Source organism: Columba livia, chromosome 2 (genome assembly GCF_036013475.1).
Source record: "Columba livia isolate bColLiv1 breed racing homer chromosome 2, bColLiv1.pat.W.v2, whole genome shotgun sequence".
Taxonomy (NCBI): Eukaryota; Metazoa; Chordata; class Aves; order Columbiformes; family Columbidae; genus Columba; species Columba livia.
In genome coordinates this window covers 110928912-110953213 of record NC_088603.1, presented here as the reverse complement: position 1 = coordinate 110953213, position 24302 = coordinate 110928912, and the positions used below count along the sequence as shown (strand labels likewise).

General features: G+C 40.5%; 1 protein-coding gene and 1 long non-coding RNA gene across 8 annotated transcripts in view; one reads left to right on the top strand and one right to left on the bottom strand.

Annotated features, from left to right (window-relative positions):
• DLGAP1 (DLG associated protein 1) overlaps positions 1 to 24302 on the bottom strand; it is a 410661-nt gene that overhangs the window by 24118 nt on the left and 362241 nt on the right. For all 7 annotated transcript variants that reach the window (XM_065053243.1, XM_065053244.1, XM_065053242.1 and 4 more), the window contains 2 exons: positions 7064 to 7437; positions 3749 to 3840 (listed from right to left, as the gene is read on the bottom strand). In XM_065053243.1, the coding sequence (XP_064909315.1) occupies positions 3749 to 3840; positions 7064 to 7437 (466 nt within the window). The remainder of the gene's footprint in view (positions 1 to 3748; positions 3841 to 7063; positions 7438 to 24302) is intronic.
• Positions 1711 to 24268, top strand: LOC110357031 (uncharacterized). The gene is made up of 3 exons (XR_002410450.2): positions 1711 to 2281; positions 3291 to 3402; positions 9221 to 24268. It is a non-coding gene; the product is annotated as an uncharacterized LOC110357031 (long non-coding RNA).

Sequence of the window (24302 nt, the reverse complement as noted above, 5' to 3'; positions counted from 1 at the left end):
ATAAAGCCAAGGAAATATCAGCCCCACATCATCTTAGTCAAAATGCAGATTTGAAGGTCCTGTCCTAAAGACTGGAGAGTTAAGAAGTTTGAGTGAGAGCGCAGGGGACTGGGCTGCTTTGCAGGAAAGACTCTCAACCATAAGTATTTTTTGTCAGGACAGTAAGTGACCCAACCCAAACACCTAAATGAAAAAAAAAAAGATAAATATACGGTTTTATATAGTAAAAAAAGCCAAAGATTTTTTCTGTGTTTTATTTTTTTCTTGAAGAGGCAGATTATTATTAATTTTAAAAAATGTTATCCCACCACCATTTCAAATAATTTCACTTTATACCATACTGAGACGAATGGTGTGGTAAACCACACTTTATACCACAGCAAGTAGTAGGGGCATGTTCCCTGGCCCCACAGAAGCCAGAAAAAATGGAGAAGGAGCATATGTCTACGGTCTTAGTCACCCAGAAGTGACTTCTTTTCTGGTTCAGTAGAACTCAGGTTGACTTCCAACAACTCAATTATGCCCCCAGAACTCCTCCTGTTACATCCTCACCCCCAGAATTCTCTTGGGTGAGAAACTACCATTGTTTCAGCATCCATAAATTCTTGTGATGGCAAACAAAGTACAATTACTAGCTGATGGCATGACTAGGAGCAATGAGCAAGAGAATTCTGGGGGTGAGGATGTAACAGGAGGAGTTCTTGGGGCAGACAAGGTAAAAGCGATTACAGAGCTGTGGGACTGAGAGCCCCTTGTTCAATAAGGATGTGTGCTAACTGGCCTGGCACCACATACGACTTCTTTTCTGGTTCAGTAGAACTGGTTGACTTCCAACAACTCAATTATGTTCTTCTGTAAGTGAGAAATGGAAGGTGGTCCCTTGAGGACAAAACGAAGCCACAGGTACAGAGAAAACACAAACAGAAATGGACAGAAATGGCAGTGCCCTGAGATTCCACTGAGCAGCTTCATTAGATACACATTTCAAATTGCCCTGGAAGGGGTGGGTCATGTGAGGAAAAGGGGAGGAACATTTTGGTTCTGGTTTCATTAGCATCATGGGGGAGATCAGATGAGAGATAAGAAAGGAACAGCAGGAAGATCATGAGGTTATCATTGAAAGAAATGCATACCAGATTTTTTCCACAAGGAGGACTGGGCAGAGTTACCCTATAACGCTAGAAATCATAGAGCTGCACTTAGAGAATGGGTATGAAAAAGATTATCAAGAGCAGGCAGCATAAAGGACTAAGGATAAGATGAATAGCGGTGTGGATCCAGATGTAATACAGTCAGGTAGTGGTAGGCACATTTATCCTTTGAGCAGTACAAGAGGAGGAGGACTCAGAGGCATTTGTCTTGGCAGGAAGCCCAGGTTACAGAGAGTGAAGGGTTAATGAAAGGTCTGAGTGGAGATGGAAGATGGAAGAGATAGAGCTGTCCTCCTAAGATGCTCTGTTTCTGAGCTAATTAAATAAAGAAACGGAGGCAAAATCTTTTGCTTACTTGGTCCAAGCACAGAAGCAGGAATATCTAAAAGGACATGAGGAGGTAAGACTCTTTAATGTGAGAATGACAGTCATATGAGGTGAGGGAAAGAGGGATGAAAGAGCAGGAAGTAAAGAAGAGGAGTGAAACAGATTTTGTATGGTAGGTTTCTGGTGCATTAAGCAACGAGCTTTCTTGTTTTATAACGGTGCACTTAATAGCTTAGACTGGCACAGAAACATGATCAATTTACTGTATTTATCTGATTTGCTGTGTCATTCTTCTCTTCTTATTTTATCTTTATGTAATATTTTTGAAGCCTGGAAGATTTTTAAAAACATTAATTTGTCAAAGATTCAACTCAAAAGGGCTTTTCTGAGGCTCTGCAGATGTTACGGTGCAAGAGCAGGGAAGAATGCACTGTATTTACACTTCTATTCCTGTAACAGATAATCAATACATTGTGCTGTGCTCCGTAAAAAAAAAAAAAAGGAGGAATATGAGTGCCAAACTGTGATGATAAGCCCTTTGTGTCTTGAGTGCACTCATTTTCTAAGGATTAGGGGCTGTCCTTTATCAGCCAGTTCACTTCTGAAGTCCGTGATAGATTGCTGCTTGCCCGTCTGCTCCAAACAGCAGCAACCTGAACTTTATCAGCAAGGAAAACCCCAAACACAGCTGTCAGGAGGTAATGCAGAAATATTGCTTTCTCAGGGCAGACCCTCACGGGCAAATCTTACCTTTTTCTCTGGAGTAATAAAAACTGCAATAGAAAGAGGACTTTGGAAGTAAGGTATTTACAAACAACCTTTTTTTTTTTTTTTTGTGAGGGAAGGGGGAGGGTTGGGCTTTTGGGGTAGTTATTTCCTTTGTGCTCAGGCTGAAGGGAAATGGTCCTTCAGGATCTATTCTAATGTGCTCATTTATCTAGTGCTGGAAGAGTTGTGGGTAAATGGGGCTAAGGTCTAACACATAAAGAAATGTCTGCCAGCAAGAGATGTTTTAGCAGGTTAATGAGGAACTCGGTAACAGCCTCGCAGGGTCATTGCAAAATCACATTTCTTTTTGCTGAAATCACTCTAGCCTTTTTAAAACCACAGGAAAATACTCTGCTACTTCACGGGGAGATTTCGTTGAATCGAAAATTGCGTTGATAATGTTGGTTTTGAGTATTTTTAGCAGACTTAGGAAAAAAAGAAAAAAAACCGTGTGAAGATGGACATCTCTACTCACTGCTGCAGTCGGTGGGCCAAAGGAGGGCAGAGGGCCCTAATTTTGCCAGCTTAGGTTTGCTGCACGCAGGTTTTCTCTGGTGGGACCGCAAGGTGGACAAGCGGTACCGCCCCGTGGTTGCTCCTGTGCGACTTATTAACAAAATGGCTCCAGGCTTCCAAAGTTCGGCTGCGCCCCAGGGGCTTCCAAAAAGGAACAAAGGCTTGGGTGGGTGCTTGCAGCCGCAGCAGCGCTGGGCAGGTCTGCAGGCTTAAAGGAAAGGGGAGACTCCGGCTTTTCTTCAGCCATTTAGTCCAGTTTTTGGGCAGGAATCAGGATTTTCAGTTGTAGTCGAGCACTCAGAACCTTTATGTGTCTGGGAAGCGCTACACACAGTTGTGCTGCCCTGCAGTGTAACTGCGATTTCTCATCAAAAGTAACCCTTACAGAGAAAAACTATGCTATTCCCCCCCCCCCCCCCATTTTTATTGGAGCATGTTTGTTTACTAATTCAGGTTACACCGCAGATGGGAGAGAGAACCGAGTTTTACAGGCTTGCTTTTTTATCTCAACATTTTTATTTTTGCAAGGGAGCAGCTGTAATGCAGAGATGTCTGGGTGAGATACCTGAGCAAAAGGAACCAGTTTGGCTCTGCCACTACGCTGCTCCACGTGGCTGAAATTATTCTGCTGGAAAACAAGGTAAAACTTCCCCATCAACTCTATGCTGCTGCAGCCACCCCTAGACTGCCACCCCTCCAGCTGCATCTTACTGTTTAGGTAGACTTTCTGGGGAAAAAGAGCTTATTAAAAGTATATTGACGTATATATACGTGGCACTTTTCTTCCAGTTCTCCCACTGGTCCTGAAAAATCCCCTCTGAGAAATAAAAGCTACAGCATTTATAAATCTCAGCTTTTCAGTTGGGTGATCTAACAATTAATCCAGGAAGCAGATTTACATGGTCCTGCGTGCAGGAACTAGGGCTCTTAAAAATCAGTTGTGGCATAACTATTTACTTAGAAACACAGTATTAACTTTTACTTACCACTTTTCCTCCTCTACTTGAACTCCTATGGACTGGAACTTACTGGTTGCTTTATTTTCACCTGATTTGGTGGATTCTTCAGCACCATCAACCTTAAAAGAATTAAGCAGCTAATTAGAATGTATTTTAGCAGAGCTATCACCCAGCTACTTGTAATTTCTGCATATGATAACTACTAAGTGTCTGCACATGTAGCTTGTACCATGAGTACCTTCATCTAGTCAGGTAGTTTGTCTATGGCATGCCCATGTCTGATGTTATTAGTAAATATTCATCATTCCTGTTAATCTATAAAACATTTCTGGTAAGACAACATTCGACCTGCAAATTGCAGATGGAGTTTATCCAGTATTTTATGGAGGCTGGATGCTCACATTTGCCAGAGAAAAATCTCTGAGCAGCTGTAACTCCACCTACTGTGCTCCAACATTTGTTTGATTTTACCTGTTAGTCTGTATGTGCATATGTAAACATGTCAAAATTATGTGTTGTTTAAATGTTAGTGCCCTGAGTCTGAGCACTGTACAGATAAGATTTAAAGAAAGCCGACACATCTCTTGGATGCATTTTCTTTCCTGCTTCCTCATGCAAACTGGTGGACCCCAGGGGCACAGGCAGGAACTTTATACCACCTCTCCATCTCTGTGAGGAGATGTATACCAATGGTATAAAGTTAAAATTTAATGACGGATGTGTCTTTGAGCAAAATCGCAAACTTCTGGGTCCAATCAGTGTAGTTGTTAATTCCCAATGCTATATATGACATTATTAGTCATCCAGGAAAAAAAAATAATTCTGGACCTCAGCAGTGTTACGAAGTGATCTGTAGATCCACTCTGACCCTGGCTGTACAAAATCTCCAACTCCAGTTAGCGTATGTTCCACCAGTAAAGAAGCTTGTTGTTGGAAGCCAGCTCAACAGCTTGTGCAGGGAAAGTGCTCATGGAGGATGGGAGTTAGACCTGCTTAGTGACAGGAGGTACCTACCTGATACTGAGGCTTTTGGGGAGACAACCATGCCTTAAAAACCACAACAGACAGACAGAAGCAACCTTTTGATTGAGGGGTTTTTCTTTGTTTTACTTTGCTTTGTTTGCTAAACAGATTTACAGCAAAGGCTTGCGGTGTCCTAAGAGTGACTGGGGAGTGCGGAGGACATGCGAGGAGGTTCATCACAAGTGCACATTAGGTTTACTTATGAGAGGAGGAAGGAAACCAAGAATATGCCTCTGGCTAAAGCAGCTTGCCCTGCTCTGCCGAGATGGGCGGGACTATAGATAAGGTGTATACCTGCTCCGAGTTCAGTCTAGGCTTAAACTCGGCTCCCTTTACAGTCAGTGGAGGGAGACTGATTCATATTGCTAGTCAGATGGCTGACAGGCTGCTTACCTATTTTAGGGCAGTTGTTTCTAAGAGAAGTTGTCATTTCTGGCAGCATCAACTATCTTACGGTATTTCCACTCCCACACTACCCCTTCAGCTGTACCAGCACAACTGCTTGTGCAGTGATGCTGCAAAATGGACCAGGAAGAGGACTAGCAAAGTAGTTTCCTTTTATTTTTGAAGCCTGTCTGACTCTAAAAATCTCATTGATGGCCACAAGTGGCAGGGTGGCATGGTGCATGGGCAGCGATCCTGTAAGGATGTATCACTGCTGAAGGTTTTGCTTCATGTAATCCCAGCTTTAGGCATCTCCATTGGTTTGTACACAAAAACTGCCCGGGCAGCCCCTGATGTACCATCCTCCGGCAGCTTTCACACATGATTATGCTGGTGATCTGTAAATTTCAAAGTTTTAAAGGGAGATTTTCAAAGGCTTGAGCAGCATTTGGGGCTCTGTTTTCCTCAGATCTCAGGAAACCAAGGCCCCTTACCTCTCAAAAGTAGCATTTGTTACTTGCAGCAACACTACCTTAAGAAGAGACAGTAGGGAGATGGTCTCTCAAGACCCATGATTCACATTACTGTTGTTCATGCTGGCTTCTGCAAATGTGGAAATTATTTCTTTCTACCCGTTATTTCGTTAAGTGTTTGCCTGCTAAGGAGTCTTTGCTGCTTTGCTCAGTGAAATGAGAGATTACAGGAATAAAAGGGCACTTTAGGCTTGGCTGGGAATTGGAATAAGTAATAGAAGAGCTTTTCCCTAACCCTCTCCCACCTGGATCTTACTCCAGTGTTTAACACTGAACATCAGCCCTTCTTTCAGAATATACCTGAAATAAACACCTGTGAAGCAGAAAAAGGCTACAACAAAGGCAGCGAACTGAACGCACAGGCAATAGTAATAATTGCCCTTCCAAGAAGAAGTAGGAGAAAAGTCACAGCTTCTCCAGGAGCTGCCCCTGGGATGGCACACATCTACACAGCACCTCTCCTCTCATCGGGCTGATGCAAAGATTTCATGGTAAATTCTTAGGCTTTGCTAGTCAGATAAGCCTGTCCAGGCACATACTGCTGTGCTTACAACCTCCACCTGCAACAGAAAAAAATGTCTTCTTGTGATGGCTGATAAGCTGTGGATTGCTATTCTGTTTGCTTGGGATTCATCTCCCATCAAAACCTGTGCTGATTCTCATTTGATTGTAAATTCAAGTACTTTGTTGCAAAAGCTAATCCTGCAAGAAGAAGGTTGGAGTCCTATGCATATTCTATTTTTTTTTTTCGGGGGGGGGCTGTGTGGTGGTATGGGAAAGATTAATTAAGAAAGCAGATTAAACTGGTCTAGTTTATTTGCTCCTCTCCTTTCTGTAAATAGGGCTGATCTTTGGCAGGGTTAGTTTTCTTGTTTCATTCCACTAGAGGTAACAAAATGTGATTTTCTTTAACAAGGGCAAATCAGAAGGAACTTATCCTCTGCTCTTGAGGCTGAGGTAGGAACAATGCTGCCTCATTCAAGCGGCTACCAGTCATTATGAAATGCATGAATAACCAGTGACAATTAATTCAGTGAAGCTGGACGAAAATATTTTTGGGTGATAGCGTAATGTAAATCATTGTTTTACACATTCCCTTTGAATGATTTAATTCATGCCTTTCTGACCCCCACTGTGTTATGATTCATAGATTAGTGCTCATGTGTGTAATTTAACAGAGCTGAATAACAAGCAGCAAGGAGACTTAAACAAATCCTCCCATCTGATGTTTTTATGATAAATTAGGAAAACATCATTAGTACCATGCAGAATGATTATGCTGCCTCAATTTCTACATAAGTACCTGTCAGGAAAAGAAGAAAAATACAGACAACATTGCATAATGAGCAGTACAATAAATGTAGAAATCCAAAACAACGGTAGGCATATAGTCCATAGTTACCTGTATTCCAATAGATAAGCATCTGTTTTTCTTGAAGTGGTCCTTCTTTCTGTCTTCTACTGCAACGGTGGCGATGGTTGTGGTGGTGGTGACAGTGGCAGTGTTGTTCCCTACATGTTGACTTGCAGGGCCGTGGATCTGCGCATTGGCAGCTTCGATAGCGGCTGTTAGCGCCTTCATGCTGTCCAAGCTCTCCGTGGAGTTGCTAAGCCCAGACTGACTGATGATATCTCCCCTCTGTCCATGCCCGTCCATATACGCATCTTGGGCAGACTCTGTGCTGCTCTGAGCCGTGATGGAAATAAACGGTTTGGTGGTAGTTCTTGGTGGGACTGGAGGTGGTGTCTTCTTATAGGTGGTAATGCAGGATGACACTAGAAAAAAAAAAAAAAAAGAAAAAGAAAAAAAAGGAGAGTTATTGGTTTATTGACGCTGCGGGGAAAAATGGATACAAACATGATCTCAAAGTGTCAGTGAACATGGAGAGAGCAGACGTAAGGAGGATGCTGTTAGCCACAGAGCTCCCAAAAACTCCAGTGCATGTGCCATGGAAATACCTTGCTTATCAGTGCCCTCTGTTCCTACTGATGTAAGTAGCAGAATTGGCAGTAGAGGAAAAACATCATCTGTTTGTCAAGGTCTTCCTTACTCTTTTTAGGGTTGTTTTCTCCAATATCTTTTCAACTCACTGTTCTGAGTTCAGTGGGAACAAGTCCTTCCACCAAAACGTTTGTTCTGTTCATGACTTCCAAACAAGACTCAGAAGGATGATGCGTCTCCAGCCATTTATCCTAGCTAAACTGCACTTCATGTGGTTTTTTAGCAATTGTTTTCTGTCTCTCTACCCTGTCCTACTGTATTCACCAGGCTTATGTAGAATTTTAAACTACATTTTTCTGATCAGAAAGTGATCCCCAAACCATCCTAGGTCAAAGTCTGTTTATGCTCACCATACTGAGAGTTGTGTATTTTTAAAAGTGTCTTACTTGGTTGCACAGACTTCCCAGATACTTTGAAATGCTTTGTAAGCTGCAGAAAACTTATTTAAAACATTTAAAACATCACCCAAACATCACATCATATATCTATCTGTTCTGGGAAAAAAATGCTTAATTTTACACACATGTAATGAAGTCGGTGGCTGAAGTCTGTCAGTCAGTAGGAGTACTTAAAGGAAAGTGTAAGTATAAATGTTTGCAACAACAGAGACTATAAAAAAGTTTTAAGGACTCCTCTTTTAATACTTTGAAGGCCGTGCTCTCTTTGTAAGTGTTACTATATGGATTTAGAAACTTAGCTTGAACTTCCCAGGCTAAAAACTACTGTCCTGTATATACAGAACTACATGGGGATAAAAAGCCTTTTCCTTTAAGGGATAGTTGGCAGCTCTGCATTACTGAAGTCCTGGAATGCTTTCAAATGAGGAAAGAAAGTCCATTAAGAACAAAAAACAATCACGATATGCTCTATTTTTTAAGAAAATAAATGCAGGCATGAACCTGTGCAAAGTTCAGACACAACATGTTAACATAAATTCTTATTAACAGTAATCATATGGCAAGAAATTATTCATCGGATCATTTTAATTGGCAGACGTCTGTGCCACCCACATAAAAGGTAACTCTACTACAGCTGTTCTGCGCTCTGTTTGCGCTGTACGTGCTTGTCGAGCCAGAAGCCATTATGGTATTAATTTGACTAGCTCAGATCCATATGCCTCACATCTCCTGATAGCTGTAGGAATAGTTACAGCGTAAAAGGTGTTTCCAGGGCATGAAATCACATGGGATTTTTTTTTTTTAAGGACTCTAAGTTGCTGATAACATGTCTGAACCCATGTTAAACACGTTGAATGCTAAATGGAAAAAGTGTTTCAGTAAGGTAGTGAGCGTTTTGAAACTATGATTCACTTCTGAAGAAGCAGACGGAAAACAGAGCATCTTTGAGAGAAAAGATGGCTAATAATGAACTTGTCAAATTTTAACTCTGGGGAAGTGAATAGTTGATAGGGGTTAAGGGTGTTTTTTAAAGTCCTTATGACAAGTATCTGGAAAGAAAAGAAAGGCTGAAAATTTTTCAAAGGGGGTTGTGAATGTTTTATTGTTCTTCCGTGGTTTTGATGATGCCAAAATGCATTTGTTGCATGTCCACATTCAGGTGAATCAGCTGCCGTTGCTCCAGTGCAACCTTTTACTGCAGGACTTACAGAGAACTGTGCAGGCTGCTGCTTGGGTGATGACATCCCAGAAACCACCCAGGTGGTTCGTGGTCTGGAGAATGTTCTCTGACTGTGGAAATGCAAACTGGAATTCACCGCTGAAGGATTCAAAGCACATACACACGCGTATATCCAGGTAACGCTTTGGGAAGCCTGTGCCAAAGTTGTCTAACAGAGATTTGTGTGCAATACTACTTTGCAATTCAGCAAAGCATAAATTGCTCCATTTAAAATATGCTAGGCAAGGTCATTGTGGAGCTCCTGGGGAGATGCCAGCGCCTTCAGGACATCCCAGCAAGTATCATTTTTCCGACACAGCAGAAATAGGGAAATGATAATGAAACACACTGGAAAAGTGCTCTTAGGTAGAAGAAAGCACTTCAAAAATAAAAAGCAGGCCTTAACAAGACTGATCCCTGCATCAGTGGCCATCCCTTACCAGAAAGGGAGTCAATAGCAACTGGTTGTGTGATTTTGTCTTATTGACAGCTACCGAGCACTCTGGACACAGCAGTACAAATACAGAACTGCCTGATTAAGATGTCTTTTATTCTGTTGGTAAATGTACTCAATGAGGAGTCTAATCCGCACTGCAATGAAAGATGTTTGCGTTCAGCTAATTAAATCTGAAGTTATTCTTAAGAGATGGAGAGAATTGACAAGTCATACGGTGAAATTGTAAAGAGAAACAGCAAACGTTCTTTTAACAAGTCAAAACAAATCCTCAGTTTCCTGGAGTCACGCAGCACGTACTGTACAGCTCCGGAGAAGCAGAGTGTGCAAGTCATAAAAGAACCCCAGGCACTTCATTACTGGCAATGATGTCAGCTCCCGCCGCTCCTCTGCAGAAACGACAACAAAACAATGCTCGGGCCGCCGCTGCCGTCGGAGGCAGCTGCTCTCTAAATGTCATAGCTGGCTGAGCCTCCAAAAGGCTGAAGCACAACAAGGAAAGGGATTCGGTGCATTGGTTTTCCTCCGGGCGCTTTCAAGAACCTGGCAACTTGTGGCATGGCAACCTGAAGGACCTGCCGGCGTTTCAAGTGGCTACGGTATTTTACATGCTGAGCTGCTTGAAAACAAAAGGAGAGCTCCCCAAGGAAAATGACAAAACCTTGGCGCTCTCCTTGTGCAGTCAAGAGAGCCTGAGCGTTCAGTCAGTGCGGGAAGAGCACATCACATCTTCGCTTTCTGTCCCCGTGGGCAAAGGGGAAGCTCATCCATCCAGATGTCCCGCAGCACAGATGGACTGCCTGGCGGGAGGACTCAGAGGGAGAAGATTACAGGATCATGGGACGTGTGAAAAAGATGGAGAAGTACTCACTTCACACACGAGGGACTTTCAAAGGGCTTTGCACATGAAAGTTAAATTCATATCAGGAAGTAAATTGAAAGGCCTGTATAAATTCTCTTATAAATATGTTCTTGGACGTGGATCAAGGAGCAAAGTTCTGTACGGAAACCGATCTGACTGGAGAGTCAAGTTGAAGTAGACTCGTTTTTCATTAAAATAGTTTAGACATGGATTTAATCAGAAATAACTTTTTCTGAATAGCAAATGTGTATATAAACCCTCCGTTTGGCACAATATGGAAAAGCTTTTCATATTTTCCAGAGCACACATGCTGCTGGAGCAGGTATACATTCCTCTCCTAGGGCATATGCAAGGTTTAATCCTGAAACTAGTTAAGTCGTGCAAAAATCCTCTGACTCTCAAAGCACCTTGAATCAGGCCCCCCATTTCCAGCTGTATCAACCCACTAGGAAGTGCTCTCCTTTTCGTTTTGATCTTTATTCTGTTTCTGTGGCCTGCCTTTGGGTTACAGTTTAATCCCAAATACCTAGTAAAAAAGCACTTTCTCCAGATCAATTAAAAAAATAAAAAGAAGTCATGGTGTTTGTCCTCCTGGCCAGTATTTCCAAACAACTAGCTCATGGGACAGGAATTTGGAACAGGGAGTGTCAACCACCCAGTTCAGAAGGAAGTCTAATGATAAAAAAAATAATCCCAGATTGCATAATAATAAAGGCTTGAATTTGAATGTTTCATTGTAAGAGCACTTCAGTTGTTTAAACATGCTCACTAGGGAGATGAGCCCTCGGGAACAAACATCAGCACGCAAGCACAGATTTTTAGCTCAGTGAATGGGTGCTCAGGAGAACCCCAAGGCAGATTAATATTTGTGAAGAGATCAAATTCATGCAGTACTTTGAACAGTTCAAGTGATGAGATATGTAAGCAATATCTTTCTAATTTGGCAGTCTCACATAAGCTTGGTTAGCAAACACGAGAATAAATGAAAGTGCAAATTTAAATTTAATTAAAATAACAGTGGTTCTTTTGAGAAAAAGGACTAACTCCACAGTTTGAAATGAGCAGCAAAGGGCACAACTTGTGCAGAACTAAGCATTAAGGTACAAGGCAGGAGTTCTTCCACCCTGTACAGATGGACCTCAGTCTTCTGATTTACTGCCAACAGGTGTGTTAACAGCAGTGCCCTTGCATCTCACAGGGCTGCAACACAAGGCACAGATGTGGGCACGTCCAGGCAGACCTGAGCCTCACAACTGCAGCCCCTGAGCTCCCCACACAGAGGGGAAGTGCTTGATTTGGCTTGTTAGACTTGCAGAGCTATTATTCACTTTACCGTGCACTTATATCCTTGCTTTGGTGAGGTTTGGGAAGGAATGCTTGGAAATGGAGTTTCGGATCCTGCATTGTTATTTTTTTACCTGAAAAAATATTGGTATGAAAATGGAGTGTGCATTTTCTTAATAAAAAACTATTTTCAGATAGCAGATGGCTTCTGAGGGTGCAGAGACTTACTATTAAAAGCAAACTGAAATAAAGATTTTCATAAGAAGTTCTAAAATACCCAAAGGAATAATACCAGAGCGAGTTATAGATGTAATTATCCCAGATGAGAACTACTGAAATCTCTGTACCACTCCATCAGGAGTTCTGCCAAGACTGTGCTTTTTCGGTATCCCCGCCACTGCCAAACCAGTTATCCAACAAAAGCCTAAGGTAGACTGGATTTGGAAACGGGCATAACTGATAACTAAAATCCTGCAGAAATCTAAACAAAGTATCTAAACTACCTTTACTGCACACAATAGCACCACTCTGAAGTTTAAAAGCTGGTGCTGATGATCTTTTCATAAATCTGGACATACTGTTTGCAAGTAGGGTGCCTCCAGTTTCGCAGATGGGTATGGTAAGGGACCTTCTGAATCCTAAGAAAGGGGTGAGAGTAAATAGGCTCATCCTCCATCTCAAATGGAGCACGTTAGAAAATCTGCATGTGCATAGTCAGTGGATGACTGGTGACTATTTATCTAGTAGATTTTTTTTTCTTTTAATATCTGCTGCTGGAAGCTGCTGATGCCAGTCAAAAGTTTAATTGCTATCCCAGGGAAGCTGAATTAGTGTACAGAGAACAAGCGAGACATCCAAAGGTGTCTGCTAAATGCAGTTTATCACTAGGCTATTGCCACAAATTATGGATGCACAGACAAAATTCAGTGTCTGTAGGCTTCCTATGAGACCCACGTCATTCCTTGTACTCTATAGCCACAGCTGAACTTCTCTATACATAAAAATTACCAGTATGTTAACAGGACACAACTTAAGCAATTCAACTCATTTGGCCTCAAAGCCAAGAAGTCTGTAAACAACTGAAGCTCTGGAAAAAAGACTTCACATAAATTGAAAGTCATTACCTGAAGTGGATCATTGCTAGGATGGCTTATAATACTTTACTCCTCAAGCCTGTGATCTTTACTGCTGTCAAGCCATTAGAACTCAGCTAAAATCAAGTATGGTAAGAAATTCATAAGCTCTGTGAATATCAGTACATTCATCTTATGAAAGGCATTTATGGAAAACAGAGGAAACCTTGTGAAATATGGTAGTTTATTCCACTTAGACCAAGAAAGTGCAGCAGTAAATAAATGTAATAATATGCAGTTTGATGAAATCAGATCCTTTTCCCATCTATTTTCCAGGAAGCAACTTCACTGGCGCTTTGATATAACACTTTGTTATGTGTTACTGCAGCACTCTCACATTCCAGAATTTGCATCTCTTTCCCTCTGGCAATACTGCTAACAAAACAAAATGGGCTTTTTTTTTTTTAAATGTGGAGTTGTACTAACCCAATACAGACATGTATATTTAAGTAGCTGTTTAAGTAAAATCGCAGTGCAAGAACCAAAACCTGGATTTTCAGAAACACAGGGGATTGAACTTTCTGCCAAGTATCTAGTCAACCTCGCTAGGAAGTTGTATTTTAAAAGTTTAAAATCCAAGCACACTCTGAAAAACTAATAATTTTTTTTGACCACTGAGGAGTGGTTGGGTGTAAAGACTTGGGCTGCAAGTGCACATTGCAAGCTTTTAGAGCTAATAATTTGAAAACCTGCCTCTTGTTTACGTTTCTGAACTGTATCTGGGTTCCTGAAAACCTGATCTGAACTGTGAATACACAACCTAATTTCCAGACTACACCAGTAGCTCTTTCCACAGATAGTTGCACAGCAAGCGTGACATAGTGAAGCCACTTGGTTTGGGCATATTACCATAGGTGCTATTTCTTGAAATGATAATTCAATATTTGTAACTATTGGTGCTGGACATATTAATATACTCTTGTATATATGGTTTCTCTTCAGTTACAGACGGGATATTTAATATCTGAGCAGCCAATACATAGGAGACTTGAATCCTATCGAACCTGGAGATGTATCAGGGCAGATGTGTGGTCATAACTGAGCCCACATGTTACTCATGAATCAAGTACTGTGCGTTGTGCCCTCCATTGCTGTTCATTAATAAGCCCTGCATTTTGTCCTTCCTGATCCTCTGCTGCCAGTCTCTCATCCTTCCTCCCACGCTGGCAATGGAGAATGAGCTTGTGATGAATTTGATGGAGAAATTGCAGGCTGACATTGTACAGCTTTTGTCATGTAGGAGGTTGGACTAGAGAATAATTAGGATTCTCCTCTTTTAAATCTGTGAATCCCAGAAACTAACCTGTGAACCTGGAGGAGACTTAAGCAAGCCAATTATCCCTGAGTAATCTGATCAGGTAGCATTTAAGCTATCTAGATATTAACATAGTTGGACATCACTGTTTTCAACATTACTGCAAGGATTTTCTTTTTAAACTCTTCACTGCAACTTTCAAAAAGCAGTATTTGGCTGGGGTATTGACACTTCAAAGTGTGATTCCTGTATAAGAAAGAAATTACTATGAAAGTTGTTCCGTCTTCCTCAATCTGGAAATGTACATTCTTTGTTTGCTGTGGTTAGCAAACAAAGCAAGCTTCTACTGTTTTTTTATTCCCAGTGGTTTTATGAATACTTAATAAACTTACGGTGAGGCAAGCAGAATTCTGTATCATTGCACACATTGGCATCAAGCTGGTCTCACAGAATTTGATTACTGATGCATCTAAATTGGCTTAGAAATCAATTAGTTTAAATTGCTGCAAACCCACCCCTGATGTGGACACATTTAGAAGAGGATATGACTGATAAGGTTTGTTGTTTTTTTTTTTTTTAAACTTCAATGAAAATGCAGTAGAAATAAGAGTGGCTCAAAGAGTTTATCCCAATTAACTGCATCAGTTCACTGCTTTTAAACCGATTTCCTTTCATGCCATGGTATGCAAACAAGCTGTACAATGTTATCAGTTACATCCAGTTGAATCCACTGAAAACTGTACAGGTATACTTTGACCTGATGACCATTTGTGAAGTTTAAGAGCCTTCTTCAGTTTTCTGAGTCCAAATCAGTTCTCAGGGTTGCTCTATTTGAATTCATTTGTGCCTGCATGGTTTGGTTACTTTTATGGCTAGGATTTTTTAAAAGGTACAATAAAACACAGAACACAATGAACAGTTGTTACTAATGAACTTTTCAAAGTTGACCCACACTGGGGAAGTTTCGCACTATGAGACAGGTGTGTGTGTATATATATACATACATATATATACACACACACACATATGGGACAGTTATATTCTCCAGTTATTAGGGTACTGCTATAAACAGCAAGTACAGAAATGCAGGTACACCAGTTTTGCATGTTACTCAACCCTAAGGCTGTTCAGAAGCTTTTAAGCAGGAAAGTCACTGCTCTGACATAGACTATTCAAATGTATTTAATACAACCTGTATGAGATGGAATTTACTATTTTTGGTATAGTAGCTGCCTACTTCATTAAGCAATCTACCTTGTGATGCTGATGAGTATAGGTTGTGATTCCTCACAGCGGAAAGCACTTTGTTACCTGATCCAGCAAAGGACTCCAATATCTTTACACTCCCATCTTAAAAGGAAGTCTGTGCTTAAGCTTTTTTTTTATTCATTCCCTAATGGCATCAAGGCTTCACTGCTCTCACATTGTCTCAGAAGCCTACCTTTCAGTTTGTTTTGAGAAACTTATTTTATGCTACTTGATATCTAAGATTGTATTAAATAGTTTGGCTAAGAGTTAAAAGTTATTCAAATGACAGCAATGATGAAGGGTTGCTGTGTTTTAATCAGATATACATTGGGAAGAAACTGTACAAATGCCAAAGACAAGAAAATAAAAGCCAATGCAAGCTGAAAGAAGAATGTGATTGATAAAAGCAACATGAACAACTTTTTAGCTACTATAAATTGCAATGAAGCACCACAAGAATTGATTTATATAATTTCAGTATTGGTTTCAATGCGGTTCGCTATAACTCAAAAGATCTATGCAGGTATATCAACACACTATGTTATTCTCATAGAGAATTATGAATAAACATAAATGTAGAAAACCAGCATACAGGAAGAAAAGCATCATGTGGGTATTGAGCAAGAACATCTGTTCAGCCAGGGAAGTACTGACGTGTTTTTACTCAGCCGGTACTGCATTTTTCAGTGCACTTATTCAGTGCTTTTGGGGTGTTCCAGTCCAAGCAGGAATAGCTAAAACAAGCAAGTTATGCTTGTGTATTTCCTAAAAAAACACCCAAGCCAAAAGCAAGAGCTGCTCGTAGCAGGAGGGAGGAAGGGAAGAGGGAAAATGGAAAATGATGACTAAATTTGTCCTCCGGGCTGAACAGTAACTTGGTCACCTGAGAGAGAGAATTATGAGCTAACTCAAAAGTCCTGCCTGCCTTGTGGTCCTGATAAGGTTATCAGATGACCTGCTGAAAGTCACCTGTCAGGGCAGATCTTCTAGCGCCATGGGGGAAAATACAATCCCTTCTCAAATGAAGGAAATGCAGACAAAGGGTTTACACAAGAAATTATACTTATCTTTGGCCAAATTTCAGGTAAAATAGCAAAACTGACTCAATTCCAAGGACACTGACATTTTTCATAACCTAGAAAAAATCGAATTGTGTGATGAACAAGGCATATGGAAAATGTGTATGAGACACATATTCTGTTTTGAGAGGAATTAAACTCTACACCAAAACCTGATTTCTATTTTCCCATTTTACATTCAAATTAACAAATTATGCCCTTGCTCAGTGACAGGTTTGAGGTCACTGAGTGACCTCATCCTTTTATCTGTTTGCTTGCTTTTATGACAAGAGTCTTAGTTAATAATGCAACAAATCAGCTGAAAATACTGGCTTGGCTTGAGAATTCCTAATGATCAGCCTGCGTATCCTGAGCACACAAAATCTTGACATGTCATTTACCTTCACCACAGTGTACAGATAAGAGCACTTCAATAAATCCAAGCCCCCAAATCAGTTCTTGGTGGGAGTCCTAAACTAGCAAGAGGACACCACCAATTCCCAAAATACCTTTAGACAAAGAAAGAGATGGGGGTCCTGGCACACGTGAAAGAGGACAGGCCAGCCTTGTGTTACTTTTAAACAAGATCTGAGTGAAAGACATTCTTGTTTATTTCCATATATTTATCCATTTATTGAAGAAATGCTTGTAAAATAGGCCTTGAAGAAATTTAGATTCAGTTTGTAGATGTCAGACACAAACTCTCATAACTTCCTTGTTGACATCAGCTGTATGTCTCATGATAGTCCAAGTTTTGGTGGTTTTATTTTTTTTTTCCCCTGCTATTTCTTTGTTTCTTTTTTATTTTTTAAAAAACGATCAGTTCAAGTAGAGGCAGAAATTTTAAAACTTGCCAACACAATTGTGAAACCCTGATGGCTGAATTCATGTCATATCATTCTACTGGCAGAAGTGCGGGGTTTATTTTGCACAATTTCCATAAGGATGAGAAGCATTGTCATATCAAAGTAGAAATGTGAGTAAACTTTTCTCTCCCAAAACCACATAGTATTTATTTTGTAGTTACAATTTCCTTTAACCAGAGATTTTTGAATTAGTGCTTATGGTCTCAGCCTAGGATAAACCTCCCTTTCTCTAACCCCCAGACGGCAAAATAATATTAGCATTGCTTACATTTACATCATTGTAAAAAATGAATAATGCATTTTGTACTGGCTTAGTTAAAAGGTAAACCCCAACGTTTTGGGGATAAGTTGAAAGGTAAACCAGGCCATCTATTTAATGTGTAAAAAGAGAAAGCAAACGCCCAAATGAATTTTGACACTTCAAAGTATTTAGACCTTTTGCATCTCTAGACTACAGAAGTGCTTTCTGAAGATCACAAGCCCAATACAAAATCTTTGTGAATACCAGCAAAGTGAATCCTACAAATCCATGCAATTTCACACACATGTAACAATCGTTCATCCCTGAGTGCATGAGGTGCAGGACAGAGTCTAGATCAAATGTTAACCAAAGTTTTCGACTTCTCTCTCTCTAATTTTCTGTCCCAGCCTGAAATGTCCTCTTCTTTAATAATTTCTCTAACATGACCTATTTATTGCATACAGCTATTCCCGCTACAAATTTGGTGTTTCTTTTGGAATAAAAAAATCTCAGTGGGTGGCATTCACCGGTTCGCTGTGAATCAGAGGGTGACCCAAATCTCTGACTGAAGATGCACCCACAGGCTTATGGGACATGAAACAAAGAGGAACAATCAGGTCCGGATCCCCTTGTCCAAATCAGTCAGTTAAAAAGAAATCAATCAATAAACAAATACAAATATCTGTGAATGTTCAACAAAAACAAGGGTGCTCAGCAGAGCAACCTGCAGCCTGGTTCAACTTGGGCTACTCAGTTTTGCTCTGTTTTGTTCGAAAACTTTTATATGACCTCAGTTTCTGTTTGCATGGATGTCTGAAGAATGTCTGTCAATACCAGCACCTTTATCTGCCTGGTTAACATTGCTGAGAACATGCGGTTATTCTTTATTTGTTATTCTCATCAAATGAATGCACAGTCTGAGCAGTATCGTTGTCAAATGCCAATCACTCAGCACGAAAAGCAAATAATTAAAATGGACAGATGATAAATAACCCACAGTCCAGGGTCTGCTTTTAATAAATTGTCTGTTAACAAATGATAAAGAAATACACATGTAATAATGAGGACTGTTCTCAAACAACTTGGGAACTGTGAAAAATTACAAATTCAAGATTAAAATCAGTTCCAGTGAGTAAATCGGTCAGCTCTTGTTCTTGACAATATCATTTACTTTTTATCACAGGGGATCTAAGAGGATAATACAGAGTGCGTGTAGCTGTAGGTCACAGCAGCATCACCCATGGCTGCCCTGCATCCAGCTGAGAGGAGGGTTTGAGGCTAGCTGGACATTTTCCAGAAGAGCTATTATTCTGTAGTAATTATGTGTTTTGGAAATGGTTTAAGCTAAATCACTACACCCCCACTCTTTATGTGGGATTAAGCATATCCAGAGAAAGAGTTACTCTGGAATAACCATGGTACTTCTGGAGAATTTCCAGAGTTAGGGAGACTTTGCTGCAGAGAGGAGCGCGGCACCCTGAGCCAGCAGCCTCCTCCCATGGCCTTTGTTTTCTTCAGAGTCTGTCAAAGCACTGGCAGGTCTGATTCCCTTCAGCATTTAAAGACTAAGAAGGACAGTATTCAAGGCATTTTGGCTGAATGACTTGGGTGAAGAAAACGGCAATAAAATGTGTGCACAAACTCGCCTATTTCTAAAGTTTCTGAGAGCACAGATTTCCCTAACTTCAGAATGATTAGAAAAAGCATAAACAATGAGATTTTGAGAACTTCAAAGCTTATTAAATCCACAATGTCAGTCTTTTGTGTATGAAATTGCTGTTTAATCCATGCGTACCGGGAGTGAAAGCTACTCATAAAATAAAAAGGAACTTTCTTACAGTTTTCCTGAATGTAGTGCTTAGGACTGTGGATGAGTCATATTTTCCCTGTTCAGTTGACTTTTCTATACATGTCTTGAATGTGCTATGTATTAACGGCCAAGTAGGCCACCACAGCAGTTTTCTTTGAGATTGGGAACCTGCTGATTTGACCTGTTTATCAAGAGAAAAGTGTCATCTCAACAGGCCAAATTGTTTCATATTTTTCCTCCCTATTTTCAGCTTGTAAGCAATTTCTGTTTAACCTCCTAGAGCCAAGTAAAAAGTGACTGTTTTTTTTTCTTCTTTTCTAATATTTGTACATAATTCAGGAAGAAATGCAGAGACATTTTTCTTTCTATAAAAGTTTAAATTGTCAAGTTAGAAAAACATACTCTTTATGTTCTTTATATATGTCTGTGTAGAATCTCTTTGTGTCTGTTTTTAAGCACATGCAGTGGAATTTAGGCTCTTAAAAGGGAAAATAAATGTCTTTATTTATGAACAATGTTAAAATGATAAATGGAAAAGTGCAAAACCCATCATGACAGAAATGAGAAGACAATCATTGCCATGCTCACACGAGAGAATGGACTTGAGCTCTGTTGAGTGTGATAGAGTCCTTCAGGTTGGAAGGCACTATTCACTGTAATTTAAGTTAGTATTACTGTTAAAGAGCTTTTGGGTTTAAAAGTTGCCTAAGCTGCTCTGAAATGTTTGAGAGATTTACTTTCCTCACTTCTACTGGTACCAGTTAAAAGTAAGACCTCCTAGACCATTGCAGTAGCCTCATTAAGGAGAACTGAGCCAGCAATACTTCCCTTTCTCCCATAAATTAGATGTTGTCAAAAGAAAAAAAAAAATGGGTTAAAAAGGCTACTTTTCACATTCTTCAGACTGCTGCATGCCACTTGGTCAAGAATTGAACTTCCTGTGAGCTCCACAGCCTCCCACGTGTGAAATACACCCTACATGACAATTTTAACATCAGTTGCATCATTAACACATGTTCTGTCTGCACAATGTTTTTTTTTGCACTTTGCCAGATGAGGCGGAGGCTAAATTAATTGTTACTGTGCACAGGCAATTTTCTAATGAAAACAATATGGGCATTATTATTCTTGGAAATGCATTAGGAAAATCTTACTCCACATTGTATAATACACATTAGGGTGACAGGTAGGTGAGGTGCTGGAAGAAGCAAGAAAGAAGAGTCCACAATGACAGTAAATACCTATGTGCATATACTTGTCTGAACACACAAATACAGCCACTCATGCATACACACACAAAACTCCGTTCATTTTGAACCCTTGCCTTTGAGTTTGGCTTTTGTTCTCATTTTATACACTGCGACAATTTTCAAGGCTTGCTTTTGTCCTGAGCTTTGTTGTATATCTTTGGTTTCTTACAGGGTGCTCCTTTTAGGTAACATTCTCATCTTCATCATCGTATGAGACTGGGAGGGATTATTTGGTCTATCCACAGCTTCCACACAATACATGTAAAGTCCTGAAGTATCTTTTAATACTAACTTGTCTCAAACAAGAAAACACCCAAAACTAAATTAAAAAACATAGAACTCAAAAGTGAAATGCTATGGTAAGAGAGCAAAGGAGCTTCAAGGGCTCAGCCAGTATCATGGACCTTTGTAGACGTGGGTGGAGCTGTCCAGGTGATCCTTTCTTACAGGAAAACTGGTTTATTTGACACCACAGATTGGAGTTAAGAGGCCAGTGTCCCCAGCATTAACTGATTTGGATCCAAATACAACTTAGTTCCCTGCCAGTTCTTCACTTCACAGAAGAACATATGAAGAGATACTAAGAAATCGTTTTTCTGGAAACAGTTTTCTTCAGCTTTAAGGGAAGTGTGCAGGGGTGTGCATGTATTTGTATAAAGGTATTACTGGGACATGGAGGGAATTCTAATTAATAGCACCAGAAGTCCTACGGTTTTGTGTCAAACACAAAAAACCTGCAGCTTGGGTGACCACACAACCTGCTTGCTATGGGCTAAAAAAATTCTCTGCTTATGAGAAAAATAATACACATTATTTCACTGCTCATTCTAGCACCAGCACTATAATTATTGCATTCTCAACTATCTTCCACATTCCCTCTGAGCCGTGAATTACAAGCTTTCAGCATATTGGATACTAGTACTGTGGCATGATTAGATTACCATTTCCACAGGTTGCCAAAGCAGAAGAATAGCTCATCTAAGTATGAATAGATTCATTTACTTGAAGAGAATTTTCTTTACCTTTCAGACTAATCATCTGTGTCTAACACAGGCTAAAAAGAACAGACATTCTTTGCAGGTTAGCTTCTCTCAGAAAATAAAATGAACCCCCCCTAGTTTTTATACGCAACTAATTGAAGGAATGCAGATTTTGGGGTTTTGTCTGGTTGCTCAGAAGAGAGCTGTTGTTTGCAGAATACAGATACAGACCTGCTTTTTGTTGTAGACTGAACGCATTAGTCACTGAGGAGGCCAGAGCATAATGCAAAGTAGCCATTTTGTGTTCATTTTAGTGCACAGCCTTCAAGAGGAGAAACACACATAACCATGTCATTTTTGATGTGCTGTTGAATTGAATATAAAGATTATAAATATTTTATTAGTCATTTATGGGTTAAAAAGGTAATTTGCACAGAGTAAATATTTCCCTTTGGAATTCACAAAAAATATAACAGGTTTGAATTTGAAATAAGAACCAGCATTTGAGGATATTTGTTATTTGCAAGCTACTTATAGTGTGAAAATTTAACTCTGTATGTTCAGAAATACTCAAATCACCAGTATGCCAGTAACACCTGTTCCAGAACTACCAAGCAGCCGTAACCCCAGCCTAATATGCAACACCTCTCAGATTCACAGCTCTCGGGTTTTGCCCAAATGCATTCACATCCTTGCCCTACATAAAGGCATACAGTAGACCGCCCCACATGTTGCCTTTCCGGCTGTTCACGTCTTACAAAAGGTTTTTGGTGTATGCGAAGGCTGACCCATGCCAAACACTAGAGAAGTCAGTGAAAATCCGTAGGTCCTTCCATCAGTGAGCAACCTTTGTGTTGCATCCCTTACGTTTGTACATGAAATTTCTGCCACACATTTGTGGCCTGCTCAGCACTCTTATCACCCACGTTTTAACTCCAGCTTATGATCTTAAGTACTGTGGCCTTTCAGTACTTAAGAGGGGCCTATTAGAAAGATGGGGACAGACATTTTAGCAGGGCCTGTTACGATAGGACATAGTAATGATATTAAACTTAATGAGGGGAAGTTCAGGCTAGACATGAGAAAGAAATTTTTTACGATGAGGGTGGTGAAACACTGGCCCAGGTTGCCCAGAGAGGTGGTAGATGCCCCATCCCTGGAGACATCAAAGGCCAGGCTGCACAGGGCTCTGAGCAACCTGATCTAGTTGAAGATGTCCCTGCTTATTGCAGGGGGGTAGGACTGCGTGACCTTTGAAGGTCCTTTCCAATCCAAACTATGCTGTGATTCTATGATTATTTTAATATGGTCTCCAGACCATCTGCAAACCACCTACAGGGATGGCAGTTTAGGAAACATTGCCTTATGATAATCTTCTGTAGTTATTACATTAAAAGCTTGTTAAAAAGGCAAATCTAAACAACTTTGTAGATGTTCAAGGAGAACCACAGATTTCTTCTTGACATGCATCATTATGTAGTAAATGAACATTCGGTGAAACACAAGGATATTTATTATTCAACAGATTACACTCGTTACAGCTTAAGCTAGTCTGGAAAAATAAAAGGACAGCATTATTTAATTAATGATGGTTTGCAAATTACATCCGGAGAGGGAATTGCTGCCTTTTCCATTTTTGTTAGCCCACATGTGGCCATGTGAGCACTGCTCACAGAAATACTACTCCCTTCTCTGTTGCTCACACACGGACACCCACACAGTTCTCCTGACTTTGTCCTGATCATTCCTGAATGTTTTTCCATTCAAACAAGCCTCTAGGCAAACAAAAACATGCCGCCTGCAGGAAAAAGGAGCCCTTTACCTGAGGGTGTCCATGTCTCTCTGCAGGGCAAACACTCACTGTATTGTCTGCCTGACATTACAGCCTTTTGGATGTTCCTCTTGAGTCTCACTGCCTCCGAAAACCCGGTGTGATTACAGCCGAATTCCTCCTTCCTTACAGACTCTCAGGACACCGTATTTCTGCCTGGCAGCTCAATGGATCACGCTATCACCAGCCCCTTGTGCATCTGCTGTTTTGCTTTCTCTAACAACGTAGTAAACGTCACACTCTTTGCCCAAAAGGATAAAGCCTCCCTCTGAGTGCCTACTCACTGCATAGCATATGCACAAATGATTGAAGTTTTCCAACAAGCTGTTTATGCACTCCTGCAGTACCATCTTTCTGAGAATCCCAGTGATGACCTGACCCCTGTTTGCTGGGTAATTTCAGCCTGGCTAAGTTCAGTTCCTTGCTGCGAAAGGAAATCTGAAACAAATACAAAGCACACTCACAATCCACTTAGTAAATATTTCCAGAAAACAAAAAGAGGAAAAATCTGCAAGAACCGGTATAAATGGCTATAAATGCCTAGAAAACACAGGTGCTTTGGGCAAGTAACTTATCCCACCCTCCTTACAACAGCTATATTTGGAGGGGATGAACTGTCCTTTGGTGGTGTCTGTTTCCCACCCTGTAGTAAATGGCAGTACCAGATGCCTAATTTTGGATGGCCAGTTGGGCATGAGGAATCCCAACTCCAGCATGTTGCTGCACAAAGTTGCCCCTGTTTTCATTTGA